The sequence below is a fragment of the Etheostoma cragini genome, chromosome 12 (assembly GCF_013103735.1).
Source record: "Etheostoma cragini isolate CJK2018 chromosome 12, CSU_Ecrag_1.0, whole genome shotgun sequence".
Lineage (NCBI taxonomy): Eukaryota > Metazoa > Chordata > Actinopteri > Perciformes > Percidae > Etheostoma > Etheostoma cragini.
Genome location: NC_048418.1, coordinates 23,129,764 through 23,150,517, shown reverse-complemented (window position 1 = coordinate 23,150,517; position 20,754 = coordinate 23,129,764). Strand labels below are relative to the sequence as shown.

Sequence of the window (20,754 nt, the reverse complement as noted above, 5' to 3'; positions counted from 1 at the left end):
CAAAAAAGAGGGTGAGGAGGCAGAGTAAGACAAAAAAAAGCCTTGCTTTCAGACGTTTGTTAGTGTGTTTGTGTGTGTGTGTGTGTGTGTGTGTGTGTGTGTGTGTGTGTGTGTGTTTTGTTGTGTGCATTGTGCCCCAGCCCCCTCCATGCACCCGGGCAACACAATGGCCCCGAGATCTGAGAGCAGGCTCAGGCGGAGCGAAGCGGGAACGGCATGGGACAAACGGGCGGCACTCTTTCATTGCTTCGCTCCCTCGATCCATCTGCCTTTCATGTCCTTTTGATTAATTTGCCTTTTGCTCACTCTTCCTTCATCTATCCACAAAGCACAGAGCGCTCTGTCTCTTTTTTTTCACCTCCGCCTGCCTATCTCTATCTCCGTAAACGGTGATGTTCTACCTTGTCCAACGGTGGCTGCATTCAACTCTTAATACTGCTAGTCAAAGGATTGTGGACACTTTGTAGTTATGCTTTATTATATGATCTAAACCTGATGCATTATTGTTCGGGTAATCACTTGTTTTATTGGAAATGGGCTAGATCTCTATCAAGATGAATTCTTTTAATTAATGGCAGTTTGGATGTTTTTCTGTGACTAACTTAGGGACCTCATGTACATCTTGAAACCAACTTCCTGACCAACTTTAGTCAATTCTAAATCCAATAAATCCGTCTTCTGGGCCTTTGATTGATTCATTTTTCTAATTTATCTCCTTTTATTGAATTTAGGGCATCTTATCTCACAAATAAAAGTAGGTATGTTTTGCCTAATGTAGAGCACTTTGAATTGCCCTTTGTCTGAAATGTGCTTTACAAATAAAGTTCCTTGCCCTGCCTACTCTGAAAAGTTGCATAGCCATGGCGTGTGAAGCACATGTAACACACATAGGTGTAACAGGTGCAACGACAGCTTTTTAAGGGTTTGTAAGACAATTACAATTTCATTCCTTAACAGTAAATTCAATTGTTTTTTGCAGTCTAAGCATAAGTGCACAGACTCGCCCTACATTCTGAATTAAGTTAGCACTTTTCTGGTAGGTTGGAGGACTTTAAACAGTCATTGACGGGGATTTTTTCCCCATGTGACGCTTCAATTGATGTCTATTGGTTTGTCCTCAATTTTTACTGAGCCACAAAAATCTGGTTTAACTCAGGTTAAAAATGTTCAGTATCAAATTGCTTGGAAAAATAAGATTTTATGCAAGAAAAATAAAGAAATCGCAGTGATTGGACTAGCTGGGCTGTAGAAATATATGTGAACGCACAATCAGCTGTTGAACCGTCTAGAAGGGATTTACATTGGGGTGCAGAGGCTCTTCCCTGGCTGGAGGGCTGCTTGGGCAGGTTATATAAAGAAAACCCATAATGCTCAGTACAAAATCACACCACAATGAGAACCTTCACAACAATCGGGTTGAATAACACCCAGGTATTGTGTTCCATTATGAAACCATTTCTCCCCATTGTCTCACTCAGAAAACAATTGAAATCTAGGTCAGTGGGGTACGCAGCGGAGAAGAGGTTCCCAACATTTCAACACAGACAGACACTTGAACCCCCTGACAATAGTCAAGCAGAAGCAGCTCGTCTGCACAGGCCTGCGTTGGGTCATTGTCACACATGTTGTTAATTAGATCTATTATGACCTCAACAAGCCCATTAACTGCGATTAAATGCACATTAAGCACCAACTGTTCAATAATGAAATGTCCACTTTGCCTAAATAGGAGGGATAATGAGAATGTGGTTGATTGGTGTATGTTGAAACACTGCTCATATTTTTTTACACAGGCCCATTGACTCATGATACAATAATAATTTTTTTATTTATTTTAATAAATTTTATTTATGGGCACCTTTCATAGCATTCAAGGACACCTCACAGTTAAAACAAGCAAAAATACAGTTAAAAAGGCAAATATGATTTAAAAAGAAAATTGTCATTCAATGTCATATTTTTAACCTAAATGTGGTTCTGTTTGTGAATTTATGAACAAAACGAAGGGTCCTTTGTCTCCTCAACCCAGACATGACATGGAGTTGGCCCCTTTGTGATACTGGAGGCAGCATCTTTGACATTTGAGTTAAATTTAAGGGTGGAAAACCTGCACTTGATCCCTTGGTTGGCCACATGCCCTTCTTTCCCTTTGCTCTTTCAGGCTTTGGTTGGTGGGCTGGTTGGTATTGGAGCTACTCTACATCTGCAGGTGGATGTCCTTTAGGGAGGACAGGCTAAGATGTGCCTCCCAATGTGCTGTATCAGCATTGGGCCAGCTCAATGCTTTTAGTTAAGATACAGACTGATGCTCTTTGCACCTAATACTACAATGAACTGAAACAGAAAGGATCAAACCATTTATTTGTTATACACAGATGTGCTTTATAGCAGGGCTGCAGTGCATATACTCACACTTGATGTTGCAAATTAACAGTGAAACACATATGGTACAAGTACAGAAAAGAAATAGTTTTAAAAGATGCTGCTTACCATTGTGTGATCCTGTGGGTTCCCTCTGGTGCGATGTCTCTGCTATGACAGCATGTCCAGTTGTTGTTTTCTCTTGTCCAGCTTCCATGAGCACACACCAACCCACTCAACAATCCCACTCAGCTTCCAAAACCCCGGCTCCATGTCATGTGTAAACTGCATTATGGGACAACCTGTGAATGAAGAATTAGTATGAATATGAAATGCAAAAAATAAAAGCAAAGGTAGAACGAATTTTAAGCATGAAATCTTACTGTAAAATCAATTGCAATACATATGCACAAACATACGTATATGTTAAGAAGTCTGTACTGAGAAATACATTAAGTTATGTCATTATTTGTAGTTCTTCTTTTATGCCACGTCTTTGAAAGCTGTGAGTAAAGGAAAACAGTCAACATTAAATAGAATAAAACATTATGCCGGGAGTCATAGACAAAACTAAAAGTTTAATACAGTGCCTGTTTGGAGCCACCAAACAGCAAAAAAGGGAGAAAAAAGCTGATCCCAGTCCAATGCTGTCATGCTGCAGCTGATTTGAAAAGACTGACATCTAGTGTCACAATGTGGAAACTTCTTCATATAGAGTTGCAGTCCATTCTGACAGTTATCCTTCTCCTCTGCTGGAACTGCAATGTTCTGCATTATTTGAGGTTAATAGACTCAAGCTCTGAGAAATTAATACATACATAAATAACAAGCAGAGCAGACAACTGCATTGGTCTTTTAACCTGCCTCCCAAAATCAGCTGTTACGGGTAATTCAAAATGCGGCTGCACATGTTAGTAAGAGTACATTACACCTGTTCTTCTCTGCATTGGGTCTCCGTCAAAACTAGAATTGATTATAAAACCCTGTACTGTAGTGTACAAAGCTCTAAAGGTCCTTGCACCCAGTGTAACCAGTAAATAAAACATGCCAATTAGATATAAACCAGAAAGAACCTTAAGGTCCAAAGGCAGAGGTATTTTACCACGAAACAGTCTATGGCTAACTTAGCTCTGTGTGTGCTACATGAACAAGGTTAACTTGACATTAGCAAGTGCTTGGCAGCATGAACCTTTAAGTGAAAATGGTAAGAGGGGTTTTCTGGATAAAACCTAACCTAACCTAAACTGTGGTAGGGTTAACCTAACTGTCTTTTTACTATATGATTTGGTTTTAGTTAAGTTATGGAAACCCATTCTCCTCAACGTAAGTCATTTTAATGAGAAACATCCAAAGAATGCGTCGGGTTCTCATCAATAATGAGTTATTGTGAGATACTTCATTATTTTGAGAAAGTCTCTCACAGTAAGGATTTACAGGAACGCTTTTTTCAATCACATTGGCGGAAATGAACTTCCGTACAAAGTAACGTTAGCTAGTTCTGTTTTAATTCGGTTTTTTTTCAGCTTATACCAGACTTGGTTAAAATGGACTAAGCAGCAGCACAGCTAACAACAGTTGTAGCTAGCTTATGGCTACACAATACAAATGTAAATAAACACGGACAAAAGAATCGACATTTTCGTCCCTTTTTCAGACTTTTTTTTTTGAAAGTTTTTACTAACACCACCTTTATTTACACTACTTTTTTGTATTTGTGGTCCATAACCCTCAATCCAACCTATTCTTGTGGTAATTTGGTCAAAAAGAAACCCATATTTCAGATATAGACATTTTCTAAAGGGGACAAATCTGACCCAAGGACAACAGGAGGGTTAACCAACGTCACCAGATCATATATATAATCTAAAATACAGTTACGTTGATCATCTAGCTGAACTAATTTAAAATGGACTCACCCTAGTCTTCCACACTTGTCTGGCTAGTTAACATTAGCTACGTTATTACCTGAATACACATTGTTGTCAATGTGTAAACTACAATTAACGGTACTGGTAGTTACTTGCTAGTCTTTTTAACACAGCTAACGTTAGTGAAATGGATTTCCAGGTAACTAGGTAAACCACCCCCCCTAATTTGAAATAACTTTATGAAATTGACTTCAATTTCTTCGTTCATAATCCAGACCCAGACCACATAAATACATAGAGACGTAGCGCTGTAGAGATAGGCCTGGCAATGCAAGACGGAGACAGAGAAAATGAAATGGCCGTGTGGAGGCAGTAGGGGACACTGATTGGAAGTACAGTGACACCCCCCCACCCCCCATCTCTCTCTCACACACACACACACACCGCACACACACTGGAACAAACAATCTTACTATCTCTCAACCTTGTTATTGTGATATTGCAAACATCAGTCTATGATAAAGACTATACAGATAAGGTATAATAAGAAGCAAACCACAGCAAAAGAAGACATATGTATGCTTTATGCTTTATTTTATATTTGTCTAAAAATTACATAAATGGATAAAAATGAACACAGCGAAAATATTTTGTTGTGTGGTCATATGTATCTATTACTTGCTTGCTTGACAGCTGCTGCTATCTGTCTGACACCCCCCCCCCCCCCCCCCCCCCCCCCCCCCCCCTTAACCATGAACAATGGTGGTGCTACCATCACAGCCAATTGTCTGGATGAAAAGCAGGCTCTGCTTCACTTACACTTGTGTGTTAGCTTGTGACCGAACAGCAGGTTCGGGATGATAGTTTCTGATCAGCTCTGTATCTATAAACTGATTGCCTGGTACAAAATACAGTTTATATACTGTAGTTATTCCAGATTTTGCATGAATGTCTAGTAGGTTGTACGAGCAATAACTTTTTAGTGCATACGAATGATATTCGTATTCATATCATACTGTTTTGTACTATAATTGAATGTCATATCTCTGAATATATGACTTTACTATGTGAAATGATTTGTTTTGTTATAAGGCAACTGCTGGATTTGTGGAGCCAGAGAAAGAGCAAGAAAGAGAGAGAGAGAGAGAGAGAGAGAGAGAGAGAGAGAGAGATAGAGAGCAGTATCTGCCACCAGGAAAAGTCCTACCGTTGGATCACTGGGAAACCTGCAGGCAGATGGTGGAGTGATGCAGACACTGGACACAGAGACCGATTAGCAGACCCTGCACTGAACAGCACAGTACAGTAAGTGTTCCTTGATGATTAATTTGCTAGTTATCTGGAGCTTGTAACTGCCGTAAGGGGACTGCAGTATTGCTGAGAGCCAACTCTTGTTCAGATATGCTACTGCAAAAAACCCAGACAGAATAACTAAACCTCACATTATGCAGAGTTTTTACATTGTAAGATTTGGATTTACTTTAAACGCTTTTTTTTTTTTTACAAGATAACAGCTTTTATAGTTACTTTCCAAATGTGTTACTGCATGTAATACTTGCATTTGAGTTACAGAATGAACTTTACAGGGTTAGTATGTGCTGTGTGTATGTACTGTTTACATAATTAATTTGGTACCACCCTGTAATTAAAACCACACACCAACCCATAATATGTATATCAGTCATTATCTGTTTTTCCCCGACTTATAAAGCTGACTGGCATATTTATCAGCTTTGCCACAGCTCTGACTCTCCCAGTCTACAGACTTACTTTTGTGTGTTTTGTGACAGCATCAGTTTGTCCTACTTTAGCAAACCAGGCATTTATTATTTGCCTGTCATGAGCCAGATGGAGGCTGTTGATCTTGTTAGAAAGGTAGATGTGAAAAAATCATTACCTGGACCACAGCAAACACACACACACGCACACAACTGCACACATGTATGTTTGCACACACATACACAGTTTTGTGCAGTCTACCATTCGCTAAGCTGTAATCTGCACCCTGGTCTCTGCACCTGCTGCACTTAAAGTTATTAAGTGGTCAGTCATGAAGAATTGCTTACACCTTGAGTTATAGAAATGGAAACTCACAGGAACTGGGATTAGTTGGTGTGTTACCAAGTTTCTGTTAAAAAGCAGGAGAGTATTGACTACCATCTATTACTATCCAAGTTCTTTGCAGTTATCTAACAGTGTTGTTAAGTAAGTTTGAGATAGTAGTCATAAATTTACATGGATTTGCATACAGGTTGGCCACATATGATAGGCATGATCTATAGTGTAGTATACTGCCCTGCAAAGTTAATGATTGACCAAAGCCTCTTACACTTAAGCCATCATAGTTGGTTGCTAGGAGCCTGAGGAGAGGAGACAGCTTGGTTACATGTCTAAGAGCTAATATGTTGTACGTATAAATAGATATCTGGCAGTCACATGGACTACACATAGAAAAATTTGAAACCAGTGTACAGTTTAGATGATTTTAATCACTGCAGCAGAAATCCGATTTGATCGCTGTGATTGCTCTGAGAATGGAAAATGAGAGAATTTAAATGCACACTCACGCGCTCCTCTTCCTGACAGCCCAAACCATTTCACTTACCTTCGTTTTCATGCAACCAGCACAGTAGAGGTGTGTTGCTGCCCAGAAAAGATGGTGGGACTGAGGAACTGCTCTACATGGGAACCATTGCTACTCAAGGCCTCCTGCATCAAGTCCTGTGCCAACGGCTGCTCCCTGGGCATCACTGCACACCTGACCTACGCTAATGCTGACGTAGAGTCTGTAGAAGGTGAGTACACTCTTAGCATCAGTAATAACAATCAGCTGTATTTTTAACAGAACTTTACTTTGACTGAAGAAGTACACAAGATTGTTTAGAAAAATAAGTAGACAACTCACTTTACTCAAGCTTCAAAACAGCAAATAACAGGCCAATGTTTATAGCAGCCAACTCAATTTTTTTCTTATACACTGCAATGTTTGTCAGTTAAAGTATGAGCTAAATTTCATTGGTTGAAATGGACTGAACTTAGCTAATTAACCCTTGTGTTGTCCTACCCAAGTCAAAAATGGACACAAATTTTACATTTTCATTCCTTTTTCAGACATTTTTTTTAAGTTTTCACTAACACCACTTTACTAGTTTTACTCTACTTTTTGGAATTCATGGTCAATAACCCTCATTTTTACAGAATTATACCTAATATTTGAGTTAAAAAAGCAGATTCCATTAATTAATCCTATTTTTTTTTTTTAGATTTTATGTAATATTAGATTAGATTTCTTATCACAAAATGTTGTGATGTCTGGTTTTAGTATACGACATCATGACACATGGATTTAATGTGGGCTTAGCATTACTGGCTTTATTGAGACGTGGAACTGGGTGTTGTCGGCATAGCAGTAACAAAATTCATCATAAACAAATGTTGTGACTGAGAGAAAAACTATGCTATCAACAGAAAACAGTTGAGGGATAAGGATTGACCCTTGAGGAACACCACAGATAATTTGAACTGTAGATCAAGAGCTGTCTCCTTCAACAACAAAGGTTGCACTGGAGAAGTAATAACACTTTTTAGATTAGGAGCAAAGCACCTTAAGTCAATCTATTCTTTAAAGTTACCAAATTCCAACAGTACCAAAATCAGTCGGACAGTCTGATACAGGAAAACTCAAATCAGTAATTTGAAAACAAACTTTTACCTTTAAAGTGAGTAAGCTTTGCAGTGTAGTTGCTTGCTAAATTGATGCAAACATCTGAAATCATTGATTTTTTTGTCAAATTTTGTTTTGGTCATCTAGGTGTCTTTGTGTACCCTCTCGGGGAAAAGGAGGTCGTGGTGGGCTTTGAGGCGGTGATTGCAGGCCGGTTGATGGGGGTCCAGATCCAAAGCCGAGGGAAGCTGAAGGACTGCTGTTTGGATTGCTGCCCTGGATCTTGTCTTCCAGGCCACTGTGGGAATGGCCGGGAGTGGGGTTGCTGTGGGAGCTCCAGCCTCGACATGCAATGCACCAACGGTGAGGAATGGCGGAGACTTCCTGTATTATACTAGTAAATAGTAGTACTAATAAAGATGAAAATGCTCATTTGTACTATAGTGTAGTACCCGTTGTCCACTGCTGTGATGATCTGGTCTCTGCATGAATAAAAATATGGCCCCAGTAAAGTAAAGTCCCTTCTCCGTCTTGTTTTAGCCTCTGTGAGTGTAGACCAAGGACAGACAAGGAGGGAGACAAATAGATTTGGCTGCCTGCCTAATGGTGAAATGGTGTTCACTTAGTAAAAACATACATCAACTTGAAGAGTGTAGTATTTTATTGGAAACTTTTATTGGCATCATGTGCACAGAATACTTTCTCTTAATACAGCCAACACCAAGCAGATTTAAGTAACCCTTTTGCGGACTGTAGATTATTTTGAGTCAATAATAAACTATACTATATTTGGGACTGTACAAAAATGATTAGTGGTTCAGAAGAGCAGGTTAGATTTTTTATTTGTTGATTTTTTGTAGTTCAAACATTTTGGAGAGCAGACGTAGGGTTCTTTTAACTTTTCCTATCCCATATTTTCATTTTACTTAATATATGATGGGATTCATTTTATAAAATACATTGAGATCCATGTCAGTGAGTACTGGACTTTAATTTACATAGTAAAGTACTCAACAAGGTGATTAATGTGTTTTTAGTACTTTACAGTGTGCTTTATGGAAGAGCTGCCTGTGGCAAATACTTTTTGATATTTTGATTATGATGTGTTTTGATGTATTTGCCAAGAATGTATAGTATTTTGAGATATTGGGAGAGAGCAGTGCAGTGTCAAGAAGAGGATCCAAAAAACATTGATAACGGTTAATATAAATAAAAATGTATTATTTTTTTTAATAAAAGATGAGTTGCCGCCGTCCCTTCCCATCCTGGTCCACTATGTGTGTTTGAATTGTTGCATGATGGGAGTAACCGCTGTGTTTCTGCTTTAGGACATCTCATCCTGGATGAAGACCTTGAAAGATCCACCTTCATCGTGGGCACAGGGGTCATCGGCCCAATGGACATAGTGTCCGTTATCATAAGCACCACACTAGAGCTCCCCACATTAGAAAATGGAGCAATCCGCATTGTTTACCCCACATTGCTTACTCCTATCGTCACTGGCCGGATGACTCCAAGCAAGAGTGAAAATGGGGGGAAATCTGAAGAAACCGGGTATTCATGTCGCACACAACTATTACCGAACATTGTACAGTACATCTCAATGAATTACATGTAACTGACTACTGTATTTTCCTAAATATTCTACATTTCTCTCTTCCTAAGACCAACCAGCTGTTTCGGTGCCACCTCAGGAAAACAAGACCGGGCCCTAGACTCGGAGCAGCAGTGTGCCCATGCCATCTTCACCAATCCAGTTGCCAACCTGGCACCTTATGAACTCAACTTCCAGCTTTTGGTCAGAGGGGCCTGCCTACTGGCCGGTACTGCCTTTCCTCTCCGATATTTTTGATTCACTGGTTCTTTACTCAGTCATTGGAAATCTTATTACACAATAAAATGAATGGGGTTTACAGAGAGGGCACAGCCAGAACACAAAATCCACAGGAGATACAGTAGACAGTGCGTGCTTCAGAAAAAGAAAAGCACACATAAATGAATATGTAATTTGCATAAGTGGTGTTTATATATCTTGCATTAAATATGACTTATCCAAAACTAATTAAAGCCATAGTGTTTTACATTAATGAACGTCCGTTACATTCAACCCATATCCAAATGAGTTGATGCAAAGATTCTCAAAACTCAAAACACTCTCTGGATTTCTCAGTATGGCTATGTTTGGTGTAGTCTGGTGTAGTTTCGCGGACAGCGTTTTAAGTGAGAAAGAACAACGGCAATGTTCATCTGTGGAGAGGAAGAGGAAATAAAACTTGCATGGAGTCTGTCACGGTCCGTCATTACGTAGAATTCATCATGGGTTTCGTCAGAAACCATGCACCATAGCTTTAAAACCTATGATCTCTTTATTTCTTCCTAAACTGATTGGTAGGACTGGAGAGCCCCACTCACGCTCTGAGGGCAGATGCAGACCCCAGTGCCCAAAGTGCCTCTGCGACCTACATCACCCTGGCACAGGAGCATCCATATGACAGACACATTGAGATCATTCTGCACCTCAGTGGTGAGCAGTTGAAAACTATCCCTATTTTTTGTCTTTCTTTCTTTATTGTGTCGGTTTTTCCATCTGATATTTCTTATTACCTTTTTTCACAGAACCTCACAGCCCATTGGTCATATTAGAGAGAGGCAGGCTGTCATTCAGCCAGTATGAGCAGCAGATCTGTTCCCGCCGTGATTTCATTCACTGCTCTCGAAAATATTCCGAACCTGAGAGGAAGGTTGGTAGTTCCTCACTCTGCTTTGCTCTCTTTATTTGCCCTTTAACCCTTGTGTTGTCTTCCATTCGACCATGTACCCGTCCTGAAAATCAACACTTTCTCTGGTGTTTTTGTCTCTTTTATTGACACTTTTGCGTTTAATGCTTCTTTTCACTACCTGGTATCAACACCACTAACACCAACTTATTACCAGTTTTACATTTGCTACATTTTTGGAATTCCTGGTCAATAAACCTCATATAGCCTATAGGAAATAATACCTAATAATATAATATATTATATATAATAATAAGTTAAAAATGCAGAAAATGTGAAGGATAATTACAGAAGGGTATATGTCAACGTTCCGTCTGGTTTTGAAAAACAAAAAATTCAAATGCAAATTTTTTGTTTTATAAAACAACCAAAAGTCAATTAAAGTAGAGATCCTGTCTTTAGTTGTACTTGCAAAGCACGATGTGTGGAAGCCATCATTCGTGTCATTTTTGGGTCATTATTTTATTAAATTTAGAAACCCATATTTCTGACATAGATATTTTGAAAAAAAAATCAAATTTGACCCGAAGATAACACAAGGGTTAAATCCCAATTCATGACTGTGTTACGGTATAAAAACATGCTGATGTTCTACTTGGCCTGCAGCTGGAGTTTGTAAGGAAGCGATACCATAAGGACATTCTGTGCAGCCCCGTCTTGATGCTTAATTTCTGTCCCAACTTGCTGCGAGAACCTCTGGAGCTGCACAAAGCCACCAGAGAACTGCTGTTCCTCGTCGATCGCAGTGGCAGCATGAGTGGCGCGAACATCCATCGTGTGAAGGTGAGTTGCAGGCAGGATGAAAACCTACGAATGCATGAAACTAACTAAAATTTACTTATTGGATTTGAGCACATACAGTACATTAATCTGGCCCATGCGTGTCTGGTCCTTCTTGTTTTCACAGGACGCCATGGTGGTCACATTGAAGAGTCTCCCTTCTGGCACAATGCTCAACATTGTGGGCTTTGGCACCACCATCAAGCCCCTGTTCACCTCCAGCAAGCTCTGCACTGATGTACGTTTTACTCAATAACCTTGCTTGAATTAGATATTCATCGGAATATGTCTTGTTAAACATATTCTATTCTTAATTACATATGCATTGTTTTCAGTGAAATATAACACATGGACCATTTGGATCCTGAAAGCAGATGTTTTTCGACCAAACAGGACTATCTGTTCCATTTTCTGTACTCTCTAATCAGGCAATAGGTCAGTTCCTTGGGTTGCCTTAGTAGCAGAGTATCAGGTTCTATCCAGACCAGGGGCTGCAAAGACAAACAGTCTTCGCACATACTACCGGCCATATGGTGACCTTTCATGCATTTTGCACGAGTTGTCCTTCCAGCTCCTCTCCTGTCAGGCATGTTTGTCCACAGTGTGAGTTGAAGTGGTTTTAAGGCAGGTGCAAATGTGCGTGTGTTTGCTCTCTCTTTATTAGAGATGTGCCAATTCAATTCTTTGCCACCCTCACAGGGTAATTGGGGAATCAGATATCTCGACAACATTTGCACAGGCGACTTCATGCAGTTCAACAGGTGTTGTCTTTTGATGCTCACTTCTCCCACCTTTACTCTCTGAGAACATCTTTCTTTTGATTTTTCCCTGCATACAGGTCACTCTAATGCAGGCCTACGAGTACGTCCAGAGGATGAGAGCCGACATGCGAGGCACTAACCTTCTGGGGGCGTTGTCCTGGTTGTACCAGCAGCCCATGCAACGTTCATATCCTCGCCAGGTCTTCATCATCACAGATGGATCCATCAGCAATGTGGCTAAAGTGCTGGAGCTGGTCCGCAGAAACACATGCGCCGGCAGGTACTGAGATAAAACTTAACTCCCGATCAGATGTTTAACCTATGGGAATCCTGTGTAAAGGATTGTACATAGAGATATCAGGTGGACATCCAATATGAAGCAAAAACACTAACAGAGATTTCTTTCTATAGCTAGTGTGTGATAGGACATTAAATGATTGTGGGTGACAAGGAAGCTGAGAGGAATGGAGTGCAGTGAGTGCAGGCAGAATGAGGTGATGGAAATGACAGAGTCACCATGTGGGGGAAGGAAAGAGAGGAAAAGAGGGGACACATGCAAACAGTGATCTTGAAGAACTGAGACCAAAGCATAGCGAAAGAAAGAAAGAAAAAGAAAGGGCTGAGGTATTTTTCTGTCCCGCCCAGTAATCCCGTTAAGTGCTCTTCTCTGCAGTAAGAGTCACGCCCCTCTGGTTTTCCTCCGGCCCTTCAGCAATGCACAAAACAAAATTATCTTTCGTTAGTATTCTCCTGCTGGACTGACTTTCCACACTGTATTTTGGATGTCCCCTTTGCACCCTATGGGACTATTGCTTTGTTTCAGTGACATTACATTTCAGTCCAACTAATTTCTGTATTCATAGTCCTAAAAAATTGTTCTTGTATGTGTAAAAGACTTGCTGTTTTAAAAGACAAGCAAGATTTCGGCCTTTTCAATGATTCTGTCCCCTGCTCTTTTCAAACTCTCAATTAGCCAAATGGCTTGTGATCCCTCTGTTCGCCCAAATAACAGCTCTGTCTGTTTGATGACTCCAGATTTTCTCTTTCCTTAGATAATGGAAGCCTCTGTGTGCCATTAGGGGTTCAAAAATATATACTTACATAAGTCCGATTTGCAAGAGGCTAGTGATTAATTTGTTCCGATGGGAAAACCAGGTTACAGAACACATTGTACGTATATGTACCACTCTGTAATAGCAGAAAGTGAAGCCAATTTTCACATAATAGTTGTGGTATGATATGAAATTTCTCAAGGGATGTGGTAAGGATGTAATACTTTGTCTCTTCTGCAGATGCTTTGGCCTGGGCCTTGGTCCTCGAGCCTGCAGGAGACTCCTTCAGGGCGTTGCCAAACTGACAGGAGGGACTACTGAGTTCTTAGATGAGGAAGAGAGACTCCAGCCCAAGGTCAGCAGCCCTGCAACACTGCCACCTAATGGAGAAAAATATCAATTGCAGAACAACTATGAGCTTTATCTTAGATTTAGACCTCTCTTGAGTAATCCTTCTGGGATGACTCTCGCAAGGAAATTAAAATTTCCAGCATCAATTTAGCAAGAATACAGTATAGAAGACAGTATAAAGGTAACAATAATAACAGTAATAATAATACTAATAAAACCTTTGGCTATAAAAAGACATAAAAAGACATTTACCATAAATTATCAGTCAAAGGTGTTAGTGTTGAGTCAAGTGTTAAAGTGTCCAGGTATTAAAGTGAGTCCAGGTGTGTATGTATGTATTGTCCTCTCCGCCTACATTATGCTAATAATACTTTTGTACTTTTACTTGATTAAGATTTTGAATGCAAGACTGGAGTATTTTTACGTGAATGTATTGGCTCTTTTACTTAACCCTTGTGTTGTCCTCCCGTTAGCCATGAACTTGTCCTTCCAGGTCAAAATTAAAAATTAACATTTTTTTTCTCTGCTTTTCCGATGTTTTTGTCACTTTATCTGATTTATTTGTCACTTCTCCCATGCTTTTGGCGCTTTTTTAAAAACCAGAGCTGGTGCAACAATAGGTTTGACACCTATTCTTGGAATTCATGGTCAACATACCTAATTTTTATCAAATTATGCATACATCTTTAGTTAAAAAGGCAGAAAGTATGAATTATTTTGACTAATAGTTAAGATCAGAGGACACTGAGTGGATCTCAGATGGGTAGATGTAAAATCTAGTCCTGATACTGCTTTAAACCCATTAAAAAAAAAATTCAAGTGCTATGAAGCACCCAAAAAAGTAATCATTAATTTTACCTGAAGAACTTTGCATGAAATCATCCATGTCATTTTCAGTTTGTTTGAAAGAAATCCATATTTCTGATACAAAACACTTTAAAACGGGTCAATTTGACCCGAGGACAACCCAAGGGTTAAGGAAACCACTACCACCACTACCACCACTATTAATTGTAAAGCATTGCATTTAGAAATAATGTGCTCGATCTATCTCCGCAGTTAATAAAGTCTCTGAAAAAGGCCTTTGAACCTGTGCTGACTGACGTGCGGATTGACTGGTATCTGCCAGAAAACATGGAGGCTTTTCTATCACCCAATGAAATCCCTCCACTATACCCTGGGAATCGTCTAATTGGATACTGCACTCTATACGATATGACGAATCTCAAAGCAAAAAAGACAGAGGTATACGTAATTACATTCTTTAAAAGTACATGTGTCTGTGTGTGCATGGAAAAACAGATCTCTGATCTAACTACTTTATAGTCTCAAGGCCGGGGCTGTAAAGGTGTACATCGTGGCTCCACAAGTTCAGTTTTTGGACAGTCAAATGGTGAGAATTCCCCTCCACCCGTGTCCGAGTTAATGCCTGCGGTGGCGTGTGCAGATGGCACCGACTTGGAGGAGGCGCTGAGGGAGATTTCCAGAGAAATCTCCTCTGAGTTCTCCTGTGCCAGGAACACAGATCTCGGAACCAGCCCGGGTCAGTCACTCATCATGTGACACTCATCGTGTCTTGTAGTAAATAGATCATGACCTCATACTGTTGTGGTTAATGTTGGGATTTTATCCACTTTAGATGTGGGGCTAGACTGGTCCAGTGATGTGAGGAGGAGGATCCAGGAGAGCTCTTACATCCAGGAGCAGTATGTCCTTACTCGCTGCTCTCTCAGTAGTGAGCGGAGTCTTCAAACCCAGTCCCACTCACACATACACGCCTCGTCCAACTCTGACTCTGCAGGCGGGGTCTTTCTGCCCCACCCTCAATCAAGTGGTTTAGTGCTGGATACAGGGTCTCTGCCCCAAGGTCTTGAAAAGATGGCCAGTCCAGAACAGAGATCCTCACTGTCTCGCTGGGCAGACTCGGCATGGCAGCAAAACCTCTCAGTGGAAACCCCTGATAATCAAGCAGAAAAGGTACGATTGATGGTAAAAAAGGCAAAATATGACATGAAAACGTACTTTTACCAAAGCTTCAAAATAGTCCGACAGGAGAAAATGGTTTCATCTATCAGTCCTGGAAAGAGAATTCTTTTCTCTCTCTACCTACTACTTTGTGAGAAATCTTGACCAAATCTTGATCAATTGAATCAATTAATCCCCCTACAAAGTAAACCAGAATGCAATAAAGCCAGAATATGTTTTGCTTTCTAGCTCTTACTTGAGGTTTATTGAAAGATGTTCTGAAAGAAATTGTACATCCCGAACCGATGCAGGGCAAAGTACTGCAGGAACACCACAGAAGTACTGTGATGCACAACATGTCAAAAATAGATGCTGTACAAACAGATAACCCTTAAATAATGTCATTGTAGACATATGTGGATGCAGAGACAATTCAAGTTTGATTTTACCTCTTAAACAACCAGAGTGGGGATCTGGATGGAGGTGAGGAGCCTCGTAGGAGTCACAAGTCACTGGCCCACTCGACCATGGCAGCAAGGAGTTTCTCGTCACCCCAGGGCGAGCTGGAGATGCATCGCCTGAGGAGAGCTCTGGAGAGGGTCTCCTTCGACCAAACGCTGGGAGGGAGGCTGGACGAAAGCGACGGGGAGACAAAGCCCTCATCAGGAAGCACACTGTCCCGCAGAAGCCTTAACGACTCCAGTAAGCTATAGTACTTGGAAAAGCAGGCTTCTTATGTACCTCCGACACATTTCGATCTCTCTCTTTCTCACTCTGACCCTCAGATGGACTCCTGTTCCCCGCCTCACCTATGGACTGGGACAGCTTCACAGACCCAGAGTACCTCTTTACTGCTGTTGCACCAGAGGACCCTCCACCAGGTCAGTGCCGTTCGCTCATTCACGGCCTGCTGAGCGGCAGACCTGTATCCTGGGAGGTCACTGTGGACCTGGGGCACCTCTGGACCCCTGACGGCCAAGAGACACCAGGGGTCGAGGGATGTGGAGGAGGAGGTAAAGGAGGAGGGGCGGATGTAAAAGGAAAGGGACCATGGGAGGAGATCATTCACCAACTGACTGCTCGCTCAGTTATCAGGGACTTTGAGAAAATGGCAGAGAAGGAGAGCGACATTGGACATGGTGAGGCTCTTGAAACGTTCATCTCACTTTATCTTAAATGATATCTTATACTGTACACACTGTCTATCCTTTACTTTTTCTCAGGATCGGCCAAGCGATACCGCATGAAGGCTATCCAGACCAGTAAGCATTGTAACATCATCTGCATGTACACAGCCTTCACTACCACTGACAGGAACCCCAACAAAGGCTTGCCAGAAGGCATTGACATCCAAAACACAGGTATGGCATACTGCCAATTCACACACACTCAGACAAAAATGATGTCATATATTTTAGAAAGGCACATGATTTTACACAAGTACTATCCAGCCTGCTTAGTTTTTGACCATTCTTTTTTAATCTGTTTCTTGCAATTCCCCTATCTTACTGGCATACAAAAATAAAAATAATAAAAATAAAAATAAATATAAAAATGTCTGGAGTGCACCTTTAATATTGAGACAAGTAGTTTAACTGAAGTTTAATCATTGCCAAATACACCATATAATTTATAACTAGTTAGTGTGCAATGCCTGTTCTTACAATGTGTTATGAGGATCAAACTGATTTAAGTGTGTGTGTGTGTGTGTGTGTGTGTGTGTGTGTGTGTAGGGTTCCATGTGAGGAACAGGCGGAGTTCCCAGTCATGTATTCGCAGGCAGAAGGCGTATTCTGTTGGTTTGGGCAGACGGCGCACCAGCAAAGACAGCGAAGAGATCGAGGACACCTGGAACTCAACAGGTAGACAGACATAATGATGCCACGACCCATTTCTGTTGTCAAGACTTTAGGTCATCAACAATCTTTGTATCTCTCAGACAGAGATGACACCCCTGCCTCACCCTGTAGCCTCACATCCTGGGACTCTAGTAAGTATTGTCGACTCGGTCAGTGAAAACCCTCTAGAGTCAGTGTAGTCTCGAGGTTAGAGGCGTCTGACATCCAACCCCTGAGGTTCAGTTCACCAGAATTACTAGAGGAAAACAGATTTCTGCCTCTACTCCAACCCAAAGCAAGTGCATGATGGATAGTTTAGGTCCTCACAGCATTGACAAACGTCCATAGTTAAATTTCCTTCCAAAAATATCTTCCCCTTTGCTTTGGATAATTAACAAAACACACTGTAAAACATTTGTCTCTTTAAAAAAAGGGACTATTTTGGGGCATAAAATTCATTTCTATCTATTTAATGTGTCATGCAAAGGGTGAACTGAGTCTTTGAACACAGTCAGGAAACATCACTTTATCCCTTTGCTTATGACATAATACCTTTGTTTTATTCCACACTGCTGTCTCAGGTGTAGGGGGCAGTGCATACTCTGCTACAGCCCCAGCAATACCAGGCACCTCATGCACTCGTTCACAGCGATCTATCGAGAGCAAGTCAATGGAGAGCTTCTTTGGCACCAGGTAAGACTTCAACATTAATATATATTTCTTGTGAAAGTGACATCACAATGCAAAGGGGACTTTGGTAGCAGCGTTTGGGCTCAGGTTACTTCACAGAGTATGCCTCTTTTCTGTGAGGGGTGTGTGTTATGTTTACACCCAAATGTGTAGATGTTCAAATGCCCAAAAAACACATTTGTTTTGTAAATTACAGATTTCCACTGGGCAGACTGAGGTCCTCTATTTCATCAGGAAAACAGGTTCCTCTCAAGTCCCACTGTCTGTCTGCAGAAAATGAGAAACAACCTGAAACGGAAGTTTCAGACTATCTGCCCTTGGTGAGCTGTGCAGCCACTTACGACACACAGTATATACTTAACTACACAAAACCATGCATGCACATATGTATATTTTGTAAGGGTGAAAAAAAAAAATTGTATGTATTGGGATTTTCTTTGCAATGATTTTCAAAATCGATTGTTTTCCCTTGAGTCAATCATTTTTATACCAATGATTGACCTAAAAATCTTTTAATACCTTACCGTTGACGTTGACTGCATCATATGCGTTTCTAGCTAAACAAAGCAAAAGCAGAAAATGCAGAAAATACAGGTCATGTACTTTTTTTTTTACAAATGAAATAAATCACAGACTGTCTGACTGACATGTGATACGCATTCTTCTTAGAAAACAGTTTTGTCTGTCAATAGTGTCTCCAGAAGTGTATTATTCAAGTGTACTTTTTGTTAAAGGAGGACAAGAAAATCCCAATACTCCATGCTACTGAATTGCAATAATTCAAAATAGCAATACAAATCAAATCGGCACCCATGCATCGTGAAATAATCAAATTAGGACAAAAGGATATCGTCCCAGCCTTATTAATACGTGTCCATTTGGTGTCTACTCAGGTGCGTCTGCAGCTGGCATCAGGAGCTTTTCTCCTGACAGAGATCTACTCTGACTGTGTCCAGATCCCCCTGGACCGCCTAAAGAGGGCTTCACCCTACAGCCTCCACCGCCGCAGCCTCAGCCCGCCCTTCCGCTGCACGTATCCCAGTGCTCCATCTTTATCCACCTCTACCAAGCCCCCCGGTGCCACCAGTAGCCACCATGTTACCTTTTCTCCTTCTTCCTGCTCCCTCGCCAAACCAACTGCTCCTCCCTTCCACCACACTCCAGACGACACTCCCCTCATGCTGGAACCACGTCGAAGACACCTGTCTGACCGAGATCCCGCCACCTCGCCCCCTGACCTCCCCAGCTCTGAGGAGGGCTCCCTGGAGTTCTCCGTTTGCCCCTCTCAGAGCCAGATCCCCGGCCAGGCAGACAGTGGTCGTGGATCAGAGACAGATGTGTGTGAAGGTTCTTCAATAGAGTCAGGGGACCTCCAGGGAAGCAGCCAGTTGGCTCAAGAGGACCTGGAGGGCTCCAGCTGGGCCACGGCTGTGGCTCTAGCCTGGCTCGAGCACCGCTGTGCCGGCTACTTCATGGAGTGGGAGCTGATGGCGGCAAAGGCAGACTATTGGCTGCGATGCCAGGAGCTGCCCGAGGGAGTGGACCTGGCAGGGCTGAAGGGAGCGGCCAGACAGCTGTTCCTGCTGCTGCGCCACTGGGACGAGAACATCAAGCTCAACATGCTGTGTTACAACCCCAATAATATGTGAGACAAAGATCTCTAAGGAAACTGAGCCACATCTGATTAGCATAATCACTTGTTGCCAATGATAGTGACTCCTACTGTAAGTAGCAGCGCCTTTACATGGAAGAGTAAATCCTGTATTTTATCTGCAGGATCAACTAATACCATAACCTAGTGCCAAGTTAATTTTTTGCACATGCAAATTTCTACTGATGTAAGACTTTATAAATACCAAGTGGCCTTTTATCATAAATCAATATATTGCTTTATGCAATCACAAGAATGCCTTGACCTGAATGGGCTCTAAGTAATATATACTGTATGTAGTGAATTACTTTGCCAAGTGTATAATCACATTCAGTCTGTGTTGAATGGGAATGATGATTATTTTCTTTAAATGAGGAAATTATTGTTAAGGAAATAAAAAAAATCTGTGGATGTTAGACATTTTTTTGTAACGTGTAACAATACCATACATAGAAAAAGATGAAAAAAAACATCAAGGTTAAGTAACATCTCTGTTTAATATAAAATGTCACACTTTTGCTGTTTGAGTCTCCTGCAAAACTTTTCACAATACTTATGTGCTAAGAAGATGAATTATGTTACAAATCAGAAAAATAGCCATGATTGTCTGCCGCTTAGTTTAACACATTTGTGTAAAATTATATTAACTACTGGAAACAATTTTTGGCTACTGGGCGAGTGGAAATACAGCGGGCTATTGCCAGATACGCAATTAATTTAAAGCTTTTGTTGCTGCGTTCAAGTTCTGTATCATATTAATGATATTCCTTTATAGTCAGCTTTCTTAACACAACCTACAAGATAATTTGTGCACCAATAAATTAGTTTTTGAAAATATCAAGCAGGGGAAAATGATTAGGCCAGTTGAAATATGGGCAGATAGAGAACTATGTAACAAATGTTCTCAAAACAGGATAATATTCACAAATTCATCTAGCACTCTTCTCTTCCTATAATGTACTGTATCTGAAAATGAAACCTGAGAATCCATATTTT

General features: G+C 40.9%; 2 protein-coding genes across 2 annotated transcripts in view; one reads left to right on the top strand and one right to left on the bottom strand.

The window, feature by feature from the left end:
• Positions 1 to 6,860: 6,860 nt before the first annotated feature.
• Positions 6,861 to 20,113, top strand: vwa5b2 (von Willebrand factor A domain containing 5B2). Its single transcript, XM_034887509.1, has 21 exons — positions 6,861 to 7,024; positions 8,041 to 8,256; positions 9,222 to 9,447; positions 9,559 to 9,716; positions 10,286 to 10,417; positions 10,510 to 10,634; positions 11,277 to 11,453; positions 11,578 to 11,688; positions 12,289 to 12,491; positions 13,504 to 13,618; positions 14,674 to 14,859; positions 14,941 to 15,157; positions 15,254 to 15,591; positions 16,044 to 16,281; positions 16,365 to 16,718; positions 16,803 to 16,940; positions 17,313 to 17,441; positions 17,519 to 17,569; positions 17,999 to 18,110; positions 18,304 to 18,427; positions 19,001 to 20,113. The coding sequence occupies exons 1-21, from the start codon at positions 6,886 to 6,888 to the stop codon at positions 19,754 to 19,756; spliced, it is 4,245 nt and encodes a 1,414-aa protein (XP_034743400.1). The 5' UTR covers positions 6,861 to 6,885; the 3' UTR covers positions 19,757 to 20,113.
• The window catches only part of alg3 (ALG3 alpha-1,3- mannosyltransferase), a 9,857-nt gene continuing 6,348 nt past the window's right edge, over positions 17,246 to 20,754 (bottom strand). The window contains exon 10 of the mRNA XM_034887504.1: positions 17,246 to 17,263. The gene's annotated coding sequence lies outside the window, so the exon portion shown is untranslated. The remainder of the gene's footprint in view (positions 17,264 to 20,754) is intronic.

Bases quoted from the DNA above. Each gene is read 5' to 3' on its own strand.
- vwa5b2 (XM_034887509.1), top strand. From the start codon at position 6,886: ATGGTGGGACTGAGGAACTGCTCTACATGGGAACCATTGCTACTCAAG. The intron at 10,418-10,509 runs GTGAGCAGTTGA...CTTTTTTCACAG, and splicing joins GATCATTCTGCACCTCAGTG to AACCTCACAGCCCATTGGTC. The intron at 16,282-16,364 runs GTAAGCTATAGT...TCTGACCCTCAG, and splicing joins CAGAAGCCTTAACGACTCCA to ATGGACTCCTGTTCCCCGCC.